The sequence below is a fragment of the Plecotus auritus genome (genome assembly GCF_963455305.1).
Source record: "Plecotus auritus genome assembly, chromosome: 3".
NCBI classification, from domain to species: Eukaryota; Metazoa; Chordata; class Mammalia; order Chiroptera; family Vespertilionidae; genus Plecotus; species Plecotus auritus.
This window is the reverse complement of record NC_137772.1, coordinates 29886189-29908364: the sequence shown is the minus strand read 5'-3', so window position 1 is coordinate 29908364 and position 22176 is coordinate 29886189. Positions and strand designations below refer to the sequence as shown.

At 41.2% G+C, this 22176-nt stretch overlaps 1 protein-coding gene across 12 annotated transcripts in view; it reads right to left on the bottom strand.

The window, feature by feature from the left end:
- Positions 1–22176, bottom strand: part of PSD3 (pleckstrin and Sec7 domain containing 3) — a 532096-nt gene that overhangs the window by 93665 nt on the left and 416255 nt on the right. For all 12 annotated transcript variants that reach the window (XM_080660410.1, XM_080660414.1, XM_080660416.1 and 9 more), the window contains one exon: positions 1058–1101. In XM_080660410.1, coding sequence (XP_080516536.1) covers positions 1058–1101 — 44 coding nt within the window. The remainder of the gene's footprint in view (positions 1–1057; positions 1102–22176) is intronic.

The following is a 22176-nucleotide window of genomic DNA, read 5'->3' as shown; positions in this document are numbered from 1 at the left end:
CAATTCAAGGGATATTGATATTTTCCGTTCTTTCTAGCATATTACACGGGAGAGGCAGTCAATTGCTAAGCTACTTTTCCCCAATGTGTATATGAACGAATAAGAATTATCCCCCACATTATGATTCTGTAAACAAGTTCACTGCAGGTTGCTATGTTAGACTGCACTATAGAAAAATATTTGTGAATGCTCAATATGAGTGAAAATAAAAAAACAAAATTCACACATAGCTCTAATTAAAAATGTATTTGACCTAACTTCTTGACAACTTCATTAAAAATTTAGTAAAGAGACTTCAATAATTTTGTAAAGATTGAATTCTTAACCACTGCCAGGAAAGGGAGGGGGAGGGCAGCGGCTGGGTGCAGGTGGGCAAAGGGGGTGGAAATGGGAGATGTCTGTTACAGTGTCAACAATAAAAAAATCATTGACTGCTGCACTGATCAATGAAAATTTAACAAAAGTGGTATCGTTGGTCTATACAGAGGTATAATTAATACAGAACAGTATCCCACAAAGGATGTACTTTGAAACATGACATTTTACTGTCAAACACGTTCAGGAAACATTTCAAATTGTATTTTTCTCTTGGAGATCCACAATATATATTGTCATTGTATAAGCTTCTGGAAGTTCTACAGTTAAACATTTTTTTTAGCTTATTTTAATCTATCATTGATCAAACTTATCTATCAGTATCCTGGTATAACTAATATCACAGGAAATAGGAGTGGAAAGCCTTGATCTATGATGATAGGACAGAGAGAATAAAATAAGTGGATGGTACCAAAATCATTTGTACTGGACTTTGGAATGTACGTAATTTTATCAGATTTTCTTTCAGAATGCTAGTTTCTCTTAGAATAGGAGCATGCTGGGTACCAAGAAAAAGACACGGGATACTTAAGGTTTTAAACAAAGTGAGCAAGACACTAGTGTAAAATGAGAACTGCGCATGCATAGTTAATCCTTCTCTAGGATCCCAAGGCATAAAGGAAGACAGTAAGGAAAGAGCAAGCAGCTCATTTACTAAAAGGCTGACAGCCAGCATACTTACACCGCCCATTCAAGCTTCTCATTCTTGATGGAGTTGTAGAGAGCCTGTAAAGACAGAAAACAAGATGGGATTTTTCTTTTCATTCAATTCCATATTTTGAGTTCAGACAATGACCAAAGCCCTAAAATGCCTGAGGGATTTGGCCAGCTGCTCCCAAGCCCCTTGGGCGGCCATCCTGTGTGGCGATGAAGAATGCGCAGGGGAAGCAGCATTTTGTGAAACAGAAACACACACCACTGAACTGCATTTTTCCACAGTTAAACATTATACATTTATAGCCTATTTAAAACAGGATATGATTAAAATTTCTCTTATGGTCTTGTAGTTTCACTAGTTTAGATATTGGAGTACTCATACCTTTTTCATTAATGAAATAAATATAACTATTTCCACAACCATTTAATACATGGAAGGGGGACGAGAGCCAGTTATAGAAAACCATCTACACCAGTGACTGAAGCAGCTGTTATTTGCCTAACTCTATGATTCCGCTTCCCAGTAGTGTGATGCTGGTGTGTGTGAGGTGCTGGATGGGGAGGCAGAAGGCTGCTTTAGAGGCTTGGTGACAATGACAAAGGCAGCACAGACTGCCTCCCTAGGCCCCCTAGCTCTGGCATCACATCTATGCTCCTTGGAATCAAGCTGTTCCACTGTGACAAGGATCCAAAAAAAGGCCACTCCTCCTCAGGATTTTCTTAATTTTGAGTAAGGTGCTATAAAGAAAACACGAACGCGTCTCTAAGATATAAAACCACAACAGCAAATTATACTGAAGAAAAGGATAACTTGGGTGCATAACAACATAGGAATGAAGTTGGAACATTTTTCTTCAAAGGACTTGGACCTATTAGACGCAGCAAAGACTTCATTTACTTTGAGATGGAAAAAGAGGAGATCAGTGCCATTCAACCCTCATCTTTCAAAAGAGGAAGTGGGAGGTTCAGACAGTTTCCCAGGTAGCAGAGCAAGGGGAGAAACGCCTCATATTCCTCTTGCTGCCTTTCACTCTGTCTTGTCCAAGGGGGGGGGGGGCAGTCTACATGTGTGTAAACAGAAGACAGCACACCAATAGTGAGTCCTCTTTTCATTCAAAACACTTCCAAGTTCAGTTCAAATATACTTAGGTTACAGACTTTATATTATTTAATATCCAAGACATGTATCCTTAGCCAGTCTCTTGACAGACTCTGGGAATTCTTCACTGTGGCTGCAATAGTTAATTTAACTACTGAATAATTATGAGAGCTACTAAAAATAAGGATGCATTTCATCATTATCAGGACATGGTTAAATGTATCCTCAAATACAAAAATGATAAAACACCAAATTAGAATAAGGGGTAAATCAAGGCACAAAGCCCATGCTGTAAATTGGACATTCTTTTGGAAAAACTCAGATTTCCTAAAAAACTACCACACCTATGACATAGCTAATGTCCATGAGGCTGCACTTAGATAACTGTGGAGAGTAGATGCCTAACTCAAGACTCAAGAGACTCTTGCTGCATAAATGCCTTTAATGGAGTCTATTACTTATACTAGTGGCCTGGTGTACAAAATTCATGCACATTAAAAGGGGATTAATTAGAGGAAATAATTTAATATTGCTATTTGCCCTTTCCCTATAATAGAAGTGTCAGAGATGAAAGAAAATTAGTAAAATGTATATGAAAACCTTCCTCCTGTCCGAGTCTGGGGCACACCATGGGACCTAGAGTCAAGTCCTTGCCCACCCACATGCACCGCAAAATCGTGTGAGACCCAGACCCCACTGCCCCCCCGCCCCCACCCATTGGGCTAGATCCAGACCCGGCCAGTCCCACCCTTGTCAAGTCCTGCCAGGCAGGGGGCATAGCCTCAGGTCCTCTGGCCCGGCACCAGGACGGGGGGCATGGCCTGAGGTCCCCCAGCCCAGACCGGGGCGGGGGGCATGCCTTGAGGTCCCCCATCAAGCCCTGCCAGGCAGGGCTAGGTGCAGCCTCAGGTCCCCCAGCCCAGCACCTGGAGGGGGGCGCAGCCTCAGGTCCCCCATCAAGCCCTGCTGGGTGGGGGGCGTGGCCTGAGTTCCCCCGACCCAGCAATGGGGGTGCACCTTGAGGTCCCCTGTCAAGCCCCGCTGGGTGGGGGGCACAACCTGAGGTCCCCTGTCAAGCCCACCCAGGCAGGGGGGCACAGCCTCAGGTCCCCTGGCCTGGTGCTGGGGCAGGGGGCGTGGTCGGAATTCCCCTGAACCAGCACTGGGAGTGCACCTTGAGGTCCCTCATCAAACCCCGCTGGGTGGGGGGCATGGCCTGAGGTCCCCTGTCAAGCCCAGCTAGGCAGGGGGGCGCAGCCTCAGGTCCCCTGGCCCGGTGCTGGGGCGGGGGGCATGGCCTGAGGTCCCCTGTCAAGCCCTGCTGGGCGGGGGGTGTGGTCTGAGGTCCCCTGGCTTGGTGCTGGGGTGGGGGGCGTGGCCTAAAGTCCCCTGTTAAGCCCCACCTGGTGGGGGGGCGCGGCCTGAGGTCCCCTAGCCCAGCACCAGGACGGGAAGCGCACCTTGAGGTCCCCCGTCAAGCCCCACCAGGCGGGGGCATGGCCTCAGGTCCCCTGGCCTGGCGCCGGGGCAGGGGGCGTGGCCTGAGGTCCCCTGTCAAGCTCTGCCGGGTGGGGGGGGGCGCAGCCTGAGGTCTGCTGTCAAGCCCCACAGGGGTGGGGGCGGGCATAGCCTCAGGTCCCTGGCTGATTGCTCGTTAAGGCTCCTTATAGGAACTTGGCCTCAGCTGTGGGTGCAGCCATCTTTGTGACGGAATGATGGTCAATTAGCATATTCCCTCTTTATTAGATAGGATGAGCCATTTTGAACCCACAAGTAACAATGGACTGAGAAGCTACAATCGAAAAGAGAGAACATTAAAGGTTCTTTATAAACTCTCATACTCAATACCACCCAGAGTAAAGAAAAAAAAATCTACCTAATAAAAGAGTAACATGCTAATTGACTGTATCTTTGCAATGCCCACCAGCCAATCAGGGGTGAGTATGCAAATTAACCCAACAAAAAAGTGTAACCCTCCTGAACTGCACAGCCTTCTCTATTTGTATGTGACTAATCCAGCACTAACAGGGAAAATAACAGCACAAATTACAGCCATGGGAGAGTCATCATCTCAAACATCAGCAGAGCCTTCATTCATGAACCTCCTTTAACTTTTTGCCATCTTCCCTAAAATGCATCTGCACTGGCATCTACTCTTTCCTTCTCTCTGATGGTAAGGGAAGGAGTGTCGCATCTCTGCAAGGCTAAGCCCTCACTGGTTCTGATATCTTCCCTTTCTGCAGTAACATCTCTTTTACTGGCTCCTTCCTAACAGGCTTCAAACAGGTGCATCTCTCCCAACCCCACTTCTGCAATTCAGTCATCAACTTTGTTCCTCAGCCTCTCTTTTTAAGCCAAATTTCTGAGAGATGTTCCTGCAACTCTTATTTCCACTTAATCTCTTCAATTCAGGCAATCTAGTTTTCATCCCTGTTGCTCTATTAAAACTGGTCACAATAGACTCATCAGCTCCCTTCAATGCCCAATTCAAGGCCACATTTCAGTGTTTCTGTATCTTTTCACCTTTCAGCAGCACTGAATACTCTCAAATATTGTCTTCCTTATTTTCTGTGACACATACAGAGTCTCCTGAATGTCCTCCTCTCTCCTTGGATAATCCGACTCATTACTTCTCTCTCCCTCATCTTATCTCTTAGGTGTGAGTGAACTGATTATCTTCAGCCCATGTGAACCCTTGTGAAGTTCAGATCCACATGTCAGCTGCACTGGATGTTCCCAAAGCGTCACAAACTCAGTAAAGAGGAACTAGGGCATGAAGACCTAATGGATAAAGTGTACTTCCAATCTTAGCAAACTGTACTGGTATAAAATATGTAATTGTTTCAGTACAGAAACAAGGCATATAAAGCACAAGGTAGTTCATGTTTATAGTAATATAAAAAACTCAAGTCAGAGCCCTCATATGGTAGGCAGGTAGAGAGGCCTGAGCAGAGCAAGGATGATGGGCCAGGTACAAAAGGTCACCAGCAAGGAAAGCCCTGGTGCCTAACAATGGGCAAAACTGAGAAAACAAGGACCATGCCCCCAGGGTGACCTTTCCTCCCCTAGTGTATGGCTGGTCATGTGGTTTTGACCCCCTGGCCTTGCCTATCACTGGTCATGTGGATGGAACCCTGATGAAGTTAATGACCTTGAGATGGGAAGAGTATCTGGGCTAAAGTGTCTATATAAGAAGGTGGCAGAGGGAGATTTATGATGGAGAGAAGGCAATGTGAAAAATTAGAGATTAGACACAAGCCAAAGTATGCCAGCAACCACGGGGAGTTGGAAGAGGCAGGGAACAGATTCCTAAATACCTTGATTTCACATGCCTGGCCTCCAAAATTGTAAATAAATAAATTTCTGTTGTTTTAAGACACCAAGTTTGTGGTGATTTTATTACAGCAGCCCTAGGAAAGAATACATCTGGGCATAAGTGGAAGACAGATGTCTGAATAAAGAATGATCATACCCACGGGTTGATTTTCAGAAATATTTCCAGAGTCAGTCCTTAGGTAAAACGTAGTCTTTTACTATAGTGGTCTCAACTAAAGGTCTGCAGGTCTCCAGAATCAGCCAAACAAGTTTTAAAACACTGATTAGTGAGCTCTATCCTGGATCTACCGAATCATTAGGGGACGGAGGGAGGGAGGGAGGGAGGGAGGGAGGGAGGGAGAGAGAGAGAGAGAGAGAGAGAGAGAGAGAGAGAGAGAGAGAGAGAGAGAGAGACTGACTGACTTGTGGTTACACAATGCATGATAATGGTGAAAACTTCAGAGACCAGGCATGGGCTGTCAATGACATTGCTAAGCCTTGAATAAAACTGTATTTGATCAGAGGATAACACAGCTTCCAGTTCCCCTCAGTGAGACTGACAGCGCCCACAGTGAGACTTTACCCAGCAAGAATTCTGACACCATCAATGCCCGGCTATGGCTATACGTTATTTTCTAAATATAAAATCTGAGGAACCAGATGAGGAACCTGTATACCAATATTTCCCAACACCTACATGAGACTCTGATACGAACCCTTGATTAAAAGTCCCTGCTTTACAAGCTTGCCAATTTTTTCTCTAACTGAAGTTCCTGCCACTCAACCGGGACCTAGACAACAATCCTGCCTCCACCGAGACTCAACAGGACAGAATGAGTCTTCAAATTCAAAGGAGAAAGCAAAGTAAATGGCTTAAATTACAGAGATCAAGGTATCTTGGTCTAAATTTACTTTTCAGTCTTTGTTCTTCACTTCTGATTGCTCCTCAAGAAGATAAAATGCAATTTTGTTCAAGGCTTAGCACTGTCATTGACAGCCCACGCCTGGTTCTCTGAAGTTTTCCCCATTACCTGCATTGTGTAACCGCAAGTCAGTCAGTTCTCTCTCTCTCTCTCTCTCTCTCTCCCTCCCCACATTTTGCAGTCTATGAAATTCATGTATTTTAGTTCAATCATCTCTAAACTCTAATGATTTCCCCCCTCCTTGCTCCCTGAATTATCAGGAAAAGTACAGAGGATAACATAGCTTCCAGTTCTCCTCAGTGAGACTGCCAGTGCCCACAGGGAGAGTTTACCCAGCCAGCATTCTGACACCATCAACACCCGGCTATGGCTATCTTTTCCAAGTGCAATGCTGTTTCATGAGGATGTTCAGATCAAGCACTTTCAAATACAGAATTAAATATGCACCACTCTGGGAGGGTTATAAGAGAAAGACTGTGTTTGAAAATTGTATTGGTTAAAAATTAATGATGAAACTAGTTATACCAAATGAACTGCTAATTGGTTTAAAAAACTCAAAAATATCTTAAAGCAATGGGCCTCAACTTTTATTTTCTTCTCTTTGCCTTAAAATAATATTGAAAAACTGCAATGCCCCCTCATTAAAAAGGCTCCCCTAAAACCAATATTTTTAATGGACTTTTCATCTGCCCCCTCTATCCCTGCAGGTTTTATGGCCTGTGCAATATTGAAAAGGTTATGAGTGAGAGTTATGCTTTTTAAAAAATGCCATAAGTCAACTGTCAAACGAAGTAAAAAAGGGTAAATAGCTTAAAGCTTTGACCACAAGAGTATTCACAGATGGATCTATTTTAGGGAGAAGTACACAATATAGATGAGTTTCTGGAAACTGACTCCTTTTAAGTGACCTGTGTTCCCGTATCCATGGGACAGTTTTCATGTACCCAAGTCTAAAGAGGGTACATTAAATATATTCAAAAGAAAACTCATAGATATTCAACTCTTAGCTTTCCTGTAGGAACAGAACATGCTCGATATAAACTAACTTATTTTGAGTTTGTTTTTTTCCCACATCCATAGTCAGATATATATTTTTGGATGTAAACAGTCAAAATTGGTGTCCTGGGTTATTAACTAAACCTTGTGTTGTGGGATAGTACAGACCCAGCCAGCCATGGCAGAAGCATCTAACTGGGAAGTGTCTGGCTCCACTGAACAGATGCACCAGCACAAATCCATAACAGACTTTCCAAAATGAATTAGAAAGCCCTCACCTTATTGGAAGGGAATCTGAAGTGTAACGAGCAGGTAGCATTCGTCTCCTAGTGAACATTTCTGAGGACATTCTACAGGCCAGAGTGGCATCATGCTGGTGCAGGGGAACCCACCCTGCCTTCGGGGCCTCTGATGCAAGGAGAGCAAAATGTGCTGCTCCACCTAACGGAGCATTAGTCACTAACAGAATCGCCTCACCTTTTACCCCCTTCTTACAGTGTGCAAGACACTTTCACACACGGTGCCTAATATGTGACATTACATCACATGGATTTAGAGAAAATTTAAATAGAAGAGAGAACAGACTGAATTTTAGAATTTGAAGGGGGGGGGCATCTGTCACTAACTTGCCCTTTTAAAACAAATTAATTCATTTTACCTGGACTTTATTTTCTAAATATGCAATATAAGAGGGTTACATAAGGCTATCTTCTTAGACTTCCTTCCAGATCTTATGATTCTATAGGAAAAAGTTCTCAGAATTCACCTGGTCAAATTCTGAAACCACTACTTTCCCTAATCCCTGCTCCCTTTTCCTGTGTCCCCCATTAATTTTTTTTTTTTTTTTTTTTTGCCATGGTTACTGATTAGTAGGATCACTACCTGCACTTAAATCCCAGGGATGACTCATAAATAAATAAATATTTTAAAACTGCATATGAACAAGAATAAAAAAGGAAGAGAGGGAGCAAGGGAGGGGATGGGGAAGAGAAATTAATTTGATTCTCTACGGGGGAGAAGGGGCACAAGGACTGGCCTGATTGCCTGCTGGCAAATGAGTCTTTGTGAGCTAAGATAGGAACCACCATGCCTTCATTATTACCGACGGGAAAAGGGCAGCCAAAGATCATAGGCAACCCCAAAGCATTTGGCGAACAGCTCTGAAGTGCACTGAATTCAACCTGAAAGTGAATATAGATGTATTTATCACTTGTACTGAGGCAACCCTCTAAACTTTCATTAATGTGCATATATATTCATTTTATATAAGGTGTAGGCTTGGTCAATAAGGTGTCATGCATATTTATACAGAGCACATGACTCCTAAAGTGACTTTCTACACCTTACGAGATAGGCTTGATCCTAAGTTCAGAGATAAGCAAACTTATGATCACAGTGTACATGAACCAATGGCCAGTAGTTCAAATTCCCCTTTAATACATCACTGAGTTTTTATAATCTGTCTGCTCCAACTGTCTACATGGTATATTTTGCTTAATTAATATTTATTGTGTTATTTTAATGTATAATAACGACAACAAATATTTTATCATAACATACTGATATGTGAGGGGAAAGTATTTTTTATAACTGCTAGATAATAATAAGAATGCATTCTTTTATAATAGTATAATATGTATTACACTATAAGTATTTATACAAATAGTATCTTTTTATATCTAGTATAAGACTATAATTCATGTCTGTAAGAAGAATAGTGTAACAGTTGTAACACTTGTAACAGTCTAGTATAAATAAATTTCTTAAAACAATTTACTCATTCATGCATCTACTCAGCGGACAAGTATTTATTGAGTCTCTACTATCTGCCAGGCTGTCAGGAACTGATACAGGATATAGGCACTAAGAGTCCAGGGGTGAACAACAAAGACAGATGAGACTTAGTAGGGGTGGAGCAGACAATAAAGGAATAAGAGACAAGCAGATAAAGATGATTCTGTCATTTTCTGGGAGGCTACCGGATAATTATTATAAGGTAATTAAAATCAGGTAACTCAAAAGAGTGGCTTTAGGCTGCATGGTCTAGGACAGTGGTCAGCAAACTGCGGCTCGCGAGCCCCATGCGGCTCTTTGGCCCCTTGAGTGTGGCTCTTCCACAAAATACCACAGCCTGGGCGAGTCTATTTTGAAGAAGTGGCGTTAGAAGAAGTTTAAGTTTAAAAAATTTGGCTCTAAAAGAAATTTCAATCGTTGTACTGTTGATATTTGGCTCTGTTGACTAATGAGTTTGCCGACCACTGGCCTAGGCTATTTAGGGCACTAGTGACAAGGAGCAGCCACACAACAATAAAGGGAAGAGCAACCAGCGCTCCTGGCATCACTGCGCCTAATGGGCCTGGGGTGTGGTGTGTCATAAGGGCAAACAGGTAAACCGGTCAAGTGGGGTTTTTTGACCAGAAAACAAGGGTTAATCTGTGTGTGCTGGCCAACCGCTGGAGGATTTCAAGCAGGAGAGTGACCTGTCCAATTCATGCTCTTGAAGGCCACCCTGGCTGCTGTGTGGAGAATGGATCGGAAGAGAGAGGGGAAGTGGCAGCAAGACTGGCGGTGTCTGGGTGAGCGGTGAGGTGACCTGGACTAGGCGATGGTGGTAGCAGATTTGGGGCGTATTAGGCTATCTTCCCAAATTATGAAAGAAGGGTGGCCCATTTTCACAAAAATCTCAAGCACAAATTAAAAATTGGGTAAGATAGTTTCAACAGTAGCACCAGAATATATTGCTTACCCATTAATATTTAAAGTAATTTAAGCTAAAAATGAGGTAGATACATTAAATACTGTTAAAAGAAAAAGTAAGGTGCAAAACAGTATGTTTGGCATGTCCCTGTGTATATGTGTGTGTGTGTGTGTGTTGTTTACTCACAGACATTTCTGAAGGAATCAGAACTCATTGACAGCAACTGGGAAACTGGGCTGGGAATGAGAATTTTCAATGTATCATCTCTATACTGTTTGAATTTTCTCCCTTTTTATTGAATTTATTGGGGTGACACTGGTTAACAAAATTATACAGGTTTCAGGTGCACAATTCCACAGCACATCATGTACACTGTATTTTGTGTACTATTAAGAGTGTTTATCACATCTCACATATATTACTTTTTCAACTAAAAATCTAGGTGATACTAGATTTTTAACTCCTTGCACATGTGATCCAGTCTTCTGCTTCTCTTTATTTCCCACAATGCCTCATAAATTGTCTTGACCACAGCACGTGTTTTAAAAAAACATTGGCTGAGAAGACAAGGATCTCAGTGATAATTATCCTAATACCACAATTATGATAAGAGGCAGCAAAGGTAGAAAAAAGAACGATGGACTAGAAATCAGTATCAAACCTGCTTCTTCTAACAGCTGGGTGACTTTAGGCCACTAACACTAACCTTTGATTCCTTCATCTGTAAAGATGGTATAACAACACCTACGTCACAGAATCATGAAGATGAAATGAAAGCATCGATATGAAAACTTACGTACTCTGTAAAACGAATGTAAATAAAAGGTACTACTGTTGTTATATGCAGTCTACTCCTGTCCTCCTTAGACTCTACAGAACACTTGAATTTAAACACCCAGAAACCATCCATTCCACTCACCTCAGCCAATCAAGACCCTATGCCAGACATATACTGGGTGTGGGGAGATTCACTTATTTTGGCAGTTTGGCTTCATGGACAAAGAATGCCAACAACTAATATTTGCTGAATAGTTAACATGTGGTGGGGCCTGTTCCTAGGGCTGTACTTATATTACATCATTTACTCTTCACCACAACCCATGGGGATCATTCCCATTTTACAGATGTAGAAAATGGCATGCAGAAAGGTTCAGTAGAGTGTTATTAAGTGGCAGATCTCAAAAAGGAATCAGGGCAGTTTGATTGCAAAGCCTTTAAATTTTTTCCTTGACCTATTTTCCTTAAAAAAACACACCAAAAAAAAGGGGGGGGGGGTAGTAGGGTAATATCATGTAAGGAAAAATATCCTATAAGTAAATTACATCTAGAAAATTTTTACTTTACAAAAATTAATTTTCATTTGTAATGCTAACAGCAAGACACCCATGGAAAACACATATGATGTCTAAATAAGACAAAGGAAAATCGTTCGGGCAAAAATAAAAAGGATCCCAAATCAATTATATAGAAAAGATTCCTTTATTAACTTTTGGTCGAGAATATGTTTGTATATTTTCAGAAAACAACTCCAAGACCATGTGGATTCCTACAACAGAGAGGAATTGACAGGTCTGCTCCAACCACGAAGACAAGAGGAGAAACAGTCCAGAGATGGAAGACGCTGACGACGCCTTGCCACGCTAGCAGTCAGCAGCTGTGTGTCGCAGCAGGTTGCCTAGGACCAAACCAGAGAGGGTCGGACCTGCATTGCCACCATGTGCCCACCATCCAGATATCATTGCTGACATGTACACATAAGGAACTGTTTGACATTGAAACGGGGACTCAGAACTGTTGGACATTGAAATTGGGACTCAAACATTTTTTGTTATTATATGTTTATTTCTAGTCTGCAGAGGCAAGATTTTTTAAAGGAAAGAAATGGGGGAAAAATAGATACAGAGGCAAAGAAGCATTGAACAGATTGTCAAACTACGGAGGGAAGGCAGGGGAGGTTGAGGGAGGGGGCGCTGTAAGAGATCAACCAAAGGACTTGTACGCATACATATAAGCATAATGGATACAAGACACTGGGGGCGGGCAGGTAAAGGCATGTACTGGGGGGTAGGGGAGGCCAGGGGGGAGGTCAATGGGGAAAAAAAAAGGAGACATATGTACTACTATTTGTAATACTTCAAACAATAAAAAAACCAACCAACAAACAAAAAAACACACCACACCTTTTACCTCCTGTCTCCACTTCCTGGCACACAGGCTAGGCTCTGCTATATAAGTCTCCCTCCAAAAGTTAGAAGGACAAGAGTACACCATCTCTATAGTATAGAGGGTATACTCTATATTCTTTAACTAGTATAGTATTCTCTCCAGGATCTTAGCATTTGCACAAAACTCCACCTGGACATCTAACTCCATTTTACAGCTTGAGCCCTGTCTGTTTTAGGAGACGCCAGGCTGGATGTCTGACAAGTGAAGGACCACCCTCCACAGTTGACATTTACTGAGTCCTACTACCTGCTGGGCTCTGGGCTGAGCACCTAGGCGTCTTTTCAAATTTAACCTTCTACCACCTGTGAAGCATGATTTACTCCACTCATCTCACGGCTGGGGGTGAGGCAGACGGTTACTCACTGCAGGTAGGAGGCTGCCAGATCAATGTAGGATGCCGGATTCACGTGTGGAAAGAAATGACCACAATGACTCCATTGTGTTGGACAAATTGCATCGACCTTGCTGACTTGCCAAAAGAAGTTATCAGTTGAGAAAGAACTTTTCAAGGACTGTACAAAATAGATGTGCTTTTCAAGGACTATACCAAAAAAAAAAAAAAAAAAAAATGTATCTTTCCCGGTAACGGAAAGAGATGTTCATGAGAAACCAATGACTTGTAAAAGATAAATTTCCCTCCGATCACCATTCTTGGTAAACAACTAATGTAACCTGAATGCTCTTTTTTCCTTCTTTATTTTAAAAGCCCCTGCACCTAATCCCTGGGGGGACACTTCTGGCTGCTCCAGAATCTGTGTTCCTGAGTTACAGCTCAGTCCCAAATAAATACTTTTCTTGTCTTGCAGACCTGCCTTTTACTCTTGGTCAACAAATGTAAACCTCAAATAAACAATGAATAACTTTTTTAAAGCACACGGTATGCCCCCAAAGTTTGTAAGATACATACTTATGCTAAAAATTATTTATTATTTATATGAAATTCAAATTTATCTGGGTGGTCTATATTTTCATTTGCTAAATATGACAAAACCTACCCTGGTTACAGTTAGAGTTTTTATTCACTACTTTATACTTTCTTCTTCATTTTTGTTTTTTAAAATATATTTTATTGATTTTTTTACAGAGAGCAAGGGAGAGGGATAGAGACTTAGAAACATTGATGAGAGAGAAACATTGATCAGCTGCCTCCTGCAAACCCACTACTGGGGATGTGCCCACAGCCAAGGTACATGCCCTTGACCGGAATCGAACATGGGACCCTTCAGTCTGCAGGCCAACGCTCTATCCACTGAGCCAAACCAGTTAGGGATATACTTTCTTCTTTAATCTTCTCAAAGTGGACTTGCTATGACAATGTCAAACCCTCCTGGGAAGAGGATATGTATCCTAGATAAAGAGGTATTTTCAGTGAAGTATAGATGGAAGGATTACAACATTTATCATGAAAGAAACCTCACCTTTAAATCAATGTGGGCATTAAAAACTAGGCAGAGGTGGGGGGTGTAGGAGACAATGGGGGAAAAGGGGACTTCTATAATACTTTCAACAATAAATAAAGATAAAATTTAAAAAATAAACCCGGACGGTGTGGCTCAGTGAATGAGTGTCAACACATGCATGAAGAGGTCACTGGTTCGATTCCCAGTTAGGGCACATGCCTGGATTGCGGGCTCAATCTCCAGTAAGGGACATGCAGGAGGCAGCTGATCAATGTTTCTCTCTCATTGATGTTTCTCTCTCTCTCTCCCTTCCTCTCTTTCTAAAAATCAAGAAAAACATATTTAAATAAAATAATAAAAACCTAGTGTCCAAAACATGTGCAGATGTGATTTAATGTAGCAATCCTCACAACTGAGAGCATGGACAGAGTTAATGTAATTAAGGTGTTAGTGAATCACCACCGTCTTCCATATGAGTGAAGATTAATTTCCAAGTACTCTTCAGCGCATATAACTCTTTTCTGACCTGTGCAGGCAAAAAACTTTCAAATTCATTGCATTCATACTCATCTCCTCATTTTGCTTTTAATTCTGGAATCCTGATCTTCTAGCACTGTAATTTACTTATCAAAAACTTGTCTGGCCCGACCAGTGTGGCTCAGTGGGTTAGGGCATCTTCCCTTGCACCAGAAGGCCTTGGGTTCGATTCCTAGTTAGGGCATGTATCTGGGTTGCAGGTTCGATTCCTGGTTCCAGTAGGAGTAGGGAGGGGTAGGTGTGGGAGGCAACCAACCTATGTTTCTTTCCCTCCCCTCACCTCCCCTCTCCTCTCCTCCTTTCCCCTCCCCTCTCTCTGAAATCAATGGAAAAAATATCCTGGGGTGAGGATAAAAAACACACCACAAAAAACAAAACAAAAAACATCTTGTCTAGATTTGGACAGCTAAGCCAGGCTTTTGAAAAAATATAACAATAACCAATATTTTCAAAGAAGATTCTGGACTGTACTTGCCATAATCTGCTGTTAGATCCTCTGGTTGGTGAACCTGACTTGTTAGGATGTGGCAGGCATGTGCCATAATAAAGGATTCCTCACAATTTTACAACATAAGGAAAACATAAAATCAAAGTGACCTTGTAAATTACATGCAGTATTTTTTAAATACTCGAGAAAATTGATCAATTACATTTAATGATCAGGGAGACAGGATGATAAACTTAATGTACACAGTTAGAATCTGTGTGCTGGGCAGCATACGGAGCTCTTTTTATAGATGGCTGGTAGAAACGACCCCTGGGGGGTTTGACATTTCGAGAGATCTCCAGGCACCGCATTTGTTCTGTCATTTCCATGCATCAGGCAGAGCAATGAAGACAAACCAAATGGAAATAGATTTTATCTAAAGCAATCGATGCAGCCAAATTAAATAATCTAATCCAGTGGCTACCAGGCTTTTGGATGTCATAAAATGGAAAATTTTCCAAAGAGGCTTTGGGAACGCATATAGGATTGTCAGCTTTTCATTTTGCCAAGTGAGAAAATAAATTTAAACAAAACAAATGCTATTTACTATCGCTATCATTCCATAAGAATAAGTAATGAAAACAATCTCGAAATAAAAGACTTCCCCAACGAAGGACCAGTCTTATCCTAACATTTTCACTATAGCTGAAATGTAGAAGTGACTGGCAGCAGAGCACAGCCTAGTCTCATAACTGCTAGAATACAGTGTTTTGGAAAGACGTAATTTAAAAAAAGATGTCTCTGTTATTTGGTATTTGCTAAACATAAAGTTAATTAAGATACACCAATCAGTCATTCCAGTTTCATATGTACCTATGTATGCTATTTTCCTTGCTATTCATTTTTAATTTCTTGTCAAGGCAATACATACATGACATTTTATAATAAAACATTACTAAAAGGCTCATAATGAACATAATAATCCCTTGATTTACCTCTGATTCTTGCTGCCCAGAGGTAACATCTTTCTAAAAATTTTTTAAAGTTCTCACCAGAGGATATATTTTTTAGCGATTTCTTTTTCAGAGAGAGAGTCAGACAGAAAGAGAGAGTGAGAGAGAGAGGAAAACATCGATCGGTTGCCTCCAGTATGTGCTCAGCCGGGGATTGAACCCTCAACCTGAGTATGTACCCTGTCTGGGAATCAAACCTGCCACTTTTTGGTACACGGGACAATGCTCCAACCACTGGCCAGGGCAGAGGTAACCTCTTTCAACTCCTTTTGGGTTTTTCTATTTCAGTATGAACTATTGGTTTTCAACATGAAACTCTGGAAAAATAGCACTTAGCTCTCTTAATACACACACACATTCCACTTACTTTGGCTCTCTCTCTCCACACCTAGTTCTTCTACTCAAGTCATATCACAATCACAATTTGGAGGCACATCAGTACCCATGTTATTATGACTGTAGATATGAATCGCTCCTGAGCTATGTGTGCGTTATGCTAACTTTGCTTTTATGTGAACTTTTTGTTTCCCCTGGGGTTGATCATCGCCTCATTTGTTGTGTCCTTCATTTTCTAAGAACCTACCTCTAATTCATCTCCACACTCGCCATCAGAACGGGAAACCTCTCCTTCCAGGCCGTCACACCATTCTTCTCTCAGGGCACTGCTGGAAGCATCCTGGAATGCTCTCTTCTGCTACCTCCCGCACAGCTGCTGTCCTAGGGCTCACCTTCACCGGCATCCTGGTGATCCCCTCTGCCTCTAACTATTACATTTCCTCTGTGGATAACGTGCCTTCTCTTCTTCAAGTAACCGAGAAAAGGTACATGGAGGGACACAGAGGGAAGAGAATGCCCGCTGTGAAACGTGCACGCTTCACTTAAGCCCGCTACTTTTAATGTGGGATTTTCACTACTGGCCTCGACTGAGCCTAATTTGTTAAATCGAAAGACTCTGGGTTCATCTCCCCAGAGAGGAGTTGCAGATGTGGGGAATACGGTCCCTGGGACATACAAAGTAGAGGAGGCCATCTGGAGGGTCCGGTTACTAATTCTAAAAGCTTTAAAGGGATCTTTGTGTTTTGACCCACTGACCTCAGAGGTGGCCACTGCCTCCAATTCCTAGGCCTTCCCTGTGTTCTGTGGGGGAAATCAGCCCCTTCTTTCCTTGGCTTCGAGCTCTGCAGACACTTGGGCTTCAGCTTTCTCGGGGGTGCTAAAACAGCTAATAAATCTATGTGCTTTATTGATATCTTGAGGGTATCCTATCTTGTCCCCTAAGTTCTACTGTCACTTTAGTGGTGTTTGCGTAGGCACAGAGATAAAAGCATACTGCTACTGAAACTTTGAGTTATGCTTTGCAGCAGATAAATAACACTTACTTATGGTCTCAGAGATCCTAGCATGGGGCTGACGAGGCATACAAAAATCCCTAAAAACACTGCCCAATCATAACAAGTGTTCTGGACAGCCTTTCTCTTATACCCGTTTTTAAAAAAAGTCTTTTGTGGAAGAGAACTGTCGAAATCAGCAGCCGCTGGTGCTCTATCATCCTTCTGACAGTTGAAAAGCCTTTCCTCTCCAAGCACTTTTCTGGCTCTGTCTGCCCAGAAAAGTTAGTTAACTAGAGACCCAATCCTTCAGTGTACTGATGCTGGACTAGAAGAGAGCTCCAGTAAAAAGCTGGACAGAAATGAACTCCCCTCTCCGGAGCAGCTGGGCTCCTGGCTTGGTTGATTTACTGGCATATCTCTGAGATGCCGCGGGTATGGTTCCACCACAATAAAGCAAGTTGTAATCTTTTTGCTAGAGGAGGGTCTTGTTTTCAATTTGTAAAAAACTTAACACTTGTGAAGCACAACAAAGTGAAGGGCAATAAAATGAGGCGTGCCTGTAGTGGAATCACACAAAACCCTGGCTCCTCAGATTTGAATCTGGTGATGACACGGATACTGAGGTGTCCAGCTGCCTGGGATACTATCTCACATTCTAACATTTCACTGCAGGCTACAATCAGCGTCCTGCCACGATACTAGTCAGGCTATGAAGAGAGGGGCCTCAGCCAGTACTTTCTTAAAAATGTTGACATGAAGCATTCCAAGTAATCTACCTAGAAAAACACATTCCACTGAAAAATCAGATGTTCTGTGTGTACACAGACAATACACTAAATGCTGAACCATCAGATGTGGTAGACTGGATTTTTTAAATGCAATGAAAAGTAATCTACATAAAGGATAAGATAACGCTCAAAATCTTAACTATAATCAAAGATAGAAGAGTAACTCCCATGATAAATAGGAGCCACCTTACCCAGCTATTCATGGTTTCTGCATCACTACAGTAAATAAAAAAAAAAGATCTCCAAAAATCTCCTATTAGTCCATAAACTGAATGCAATCCCCAAATTCTAAACCAGGTGAGCAGGTATGGTCTAAAAACAGACTGCAATCAAGGAAAGGCACCATCCTGGAAAATGCAGGCAACCTGGTCACTGTGTGTATTTCCACACAAGAGCTCCTGATGGTTAACTTCTGGTGTCAGGATGCTACTAATCCCCCAGGATCTGCAACAACAACAAAAAATCCAAGTATTCTTTCCCCCTTACCTGTCATTGTAACAATATTTCACAGATTTTTCTTCCTTCCTCTCCTTGATTCTCACAAGGGTATTATAAGAGCTTGCCAGGAATGAAAGTGTGGACCAGCATTTTCTTGACAATGTTCACACACTGTGTGGGAGCTCAGAAACACCTGCTTTAGGACACCATCCCCGGGAGAATGTGTTCAACTAGAAAGGCATGGGTGTAGCACAGCAAAAATGCAGTACTGACACGGGGAGTTATTTTAGAGACACTGAAACTAAGCACACACCACTGGCACTTTAATCAAGTGGAAACCGGCAAATAGTGTATGGTGGTAAAGATCTGCTTTTAATTACATTCAAGGGTCAACAAGTGTCATCTCATCAGGAGCACAGTTTGCTCACCATCCTAAAGAATCATTTGTATATCCTTTTTTTTTTTTTTAAGGTATTAATTTACAAGAAAATGCTGGCAGGATCTGAGAAATTCAGAAACCCAACAACAAAAACCAGCATCATTTTGTTAACTTAATAATTTAAAAATAAAACCAAAGGTAGTGAAAAAAACCAAAGCACTCTATTTTGGGGCAAGCCTGACTTAAGTCTTAAGAGGGTTAACAGCTATTGATAATGATGTAGTCTGTCAAGCTAACTTCCACAAGGGGCCAGATTTCTTTTTAAGACCTCTTTGGGGTAAAGATTATATGAAATCATGTAAATGTGTTAGTCTAGCAGAAGCACACTCAAGGGGAAAGCATAAATTTGATTAAATTATGACAGAGATTTTAACCTGGACATAATCAATCAATCAGAGGGTCTATGGGAGGAGCTAGGTCTTATGGGAAGACCTCTAAATCAGTGTGAGAACCTACACCTACAGGGAGAACCCTGTTTACAACAAAGCTTTATGGTTGTTAACAGCCACTCCCCTTAACTTCCTCCTCCATCTGTGTCTGGTTCAGTGTGAGCACGTGGTTCACCATGTCTGCATGCACCGGACTGCAATCTTTCATTTTTCCTAAACAATCCCTTTGGTGATGAAATACCTAGTCCAATCTATTTTTCTAGTCAACGACATCTTGGAACACAAGAAGTAACTCCAGGGGGAAGATAGTAGAATTAATAAAAGAAAATTAGAGTTCTGGAGATAATTGTTTTTTATCTTTGCATCACCAGATTTACTTTGTGAAAGACACCTCCTCCTGCTTCTCTCACGTGCCAGGGTTATAACTGGTACAGAGAAGTTCTTGGTTTTGGGACCCAATAGTTTAAGTCTACTGTCCTTCTGAAAGTATCCAGCTAACCGGTGAATTTATGAGGGTAACATATTTTGCTTCCATTTAAGAATAAAAAATACATAAAAAGACATTTGCAGGAAATTTTTCACATTAATACTATGGATTTCCCCCATATCAGATGACATATCCATTTTTGAATAGGCAGATACAAATGATCCATTTGACCTGGATCTCCCGCCCAGGCTCTAGACTTAGTCTAAAGAACAAAAGGGATCAGGAAGGAAACAGCAATCTGCAAGCCTCTCATGGAAAACTTCCGGCTGCAAAAGGGCGTTGTAATGATTTCTTAAGGTCCCTTTGTGTACGGATTGATTTGGGGTGGAGGGGGGAATGATTAATATTTACCTAACAATGCTAAAGAAATAACAGGCAAAGCCGGTGCAGGATGGAGACAGTCAAGTCAATGCTGCTGTTCAACACGACTGCAACATGTTTGGCAAAGTGATGAACGAGGTCCTCCATCCGTTAACATGTTTATGGTTAACATCCAGCACAGGAAGAGGGTCATTCAAAATACATATACAATTCACCTTTCCTGAATCTCAGTCTTTGGGTTTCTTATACAGAGGAAATAACCCCCACAAAACTTCTAAAGTTAATATTGCTCAGAACAAAGATACCATTTTGTCAACCCCTGCATTTTATGGATGAGTCTCAGGGAGCAGTGACTCATCTAGGTGCCCGTTGCCAATTAGTGAGCAAAACCCAGGCTCCATCACCAGGCCGCAGCTCCAGAGCACAGGAGCAAACAGCCCATGTTTTCATCTCGCAGCACCCAAAGGAGTACCAGGGGATTCACTCTGAAATTTCACTGTGGAAGAACTTGATTTCTTTGAATAATAGCTTTAAGTAGCTCATTCTGAATCCAGACGATAATCAATTAGAAAATTCTTGGTGTAATCTCTAGTCTCATACTATTCCTAAAAAAATTCCTCAAGAATTCAACCATGCATGTTAGGGTCACCCACAACAACATAAAGAAACAAAAGCAATGAGTTGAGATTTCCCCAATGTACAACATATAATGTAGTTTGGCAAGAGACAGGAAAGGAAAAGGGAATATTATCAACATGAACTTTTGCTGATTTATGTTTCAAACTTACAGTTGACTTATTCAAATTCATATTTGAGGAGAAATGCGGAAATGTTTGACAGAATTGAGGCTTAATCACCATCTTCTTATAATACACATACCAAATTCTGGAGTATTCACCTTTTAAGAAATTGATTCCAAAATGTTACTTCTGTCAAAGAGCAACCAGGGGGACCTGGCAGCAGGAAGGTCTGCACTGCCCCCTGATGGTCAGGAGCCTCACTCATAACTCTTCCAATATCAGACCCTTAAACTGATGAATAATTTACATCAAAGTCACACATGCATTCTCTACAAATGCATAAATATTCTTCTAAAACATCTTGACATTTATGTCCTGCTTCAGAATTCGATGTAAAGAATGTTATCTAGAAAAGAACAAAGCCACACTTAAAAGGAGGCTTAAAAGGATTTAAAATACCTTAAAGAAAAAGCAAAAGGCCACACAAGAATTAAATTGAAAAGAAAATAAGATATAGACTTGTGTTTCAGTAGTTTAAATAATATTTAATATGAGCCACAAAGGATCAGAGAAGTCAATTTTCTGAATTTAAAATGAGAACAAGGAAAGTTTTAAAGATATTTTGCTAAAATCAAAGGCAAGAGTATCAATCCTTTCAGAGGTCCTTTAACACTTGCTTCAAATGAAGAACAAAAAAAAATAATAAATCAGATAAAGAGTGAGGAGTACGATGAATCGAGATGCAAACAAATCATTGGCTTTTAATGAACAATAAAACAGAAGTTAGAAATGCAAAAAATGAAAACTTTCAAGGAATACAAAACATGTTCTAACTCCAACTCTGACGAGAGACAACAATTATTATACCTATTCTAGAAGGAACCAGCGTTCCAAAGAGACAACATTAAACCTCAGGAGCGTATCACAAGTTAATGGTCCCATCCCCTTCTTTGAGGGGGGAATGAGGGGTAATTACTTCTAATCATTAGGTTAGACATCATGCATTTTGAATGAAGTGTCAGATAATCAAAAAAGTGTTATATACATGATTAGCAGGAATACCGATTTAAGTGCTAAAAAAGTACTACTAGGACTAAGTAAGGTGAGTGGGAATTCTGATAATTAACCTCTGGAGAAAAATGTGTACCTTGTGGACAGGAATATGTGTTGATACACATCTATAACAGAATTCAGTTCACTATCTTCAGGATACAAGCCTATAGTGTTTTTCAGTTTACTTCATTTAGGGAACAAAAATGGCCAGTGACAGATTAAGTTCAATTTATCTAATTTCTAGTCTAATGGGTTTCTATTAGCTACTTCTGGTGTTCAATTTTAAAAGACTACATAATCCTATAAAAATATCTCTTGTGAGATATTGGGAACTTGGATATATTCTTCAACACACATTCCAGAACTTAGAGACCACATATGCCTCAAAAGTATAATTTAAAAATAATTTGACTATAATCTCCAATGTACCATGTGATGACCTATTAACCACAATTCTACCAGGAGTCTTTTATCCTGTTCACTTCTAGCGATGTTTGCAATATGCCCAAAAAAGGCTTGGCTTT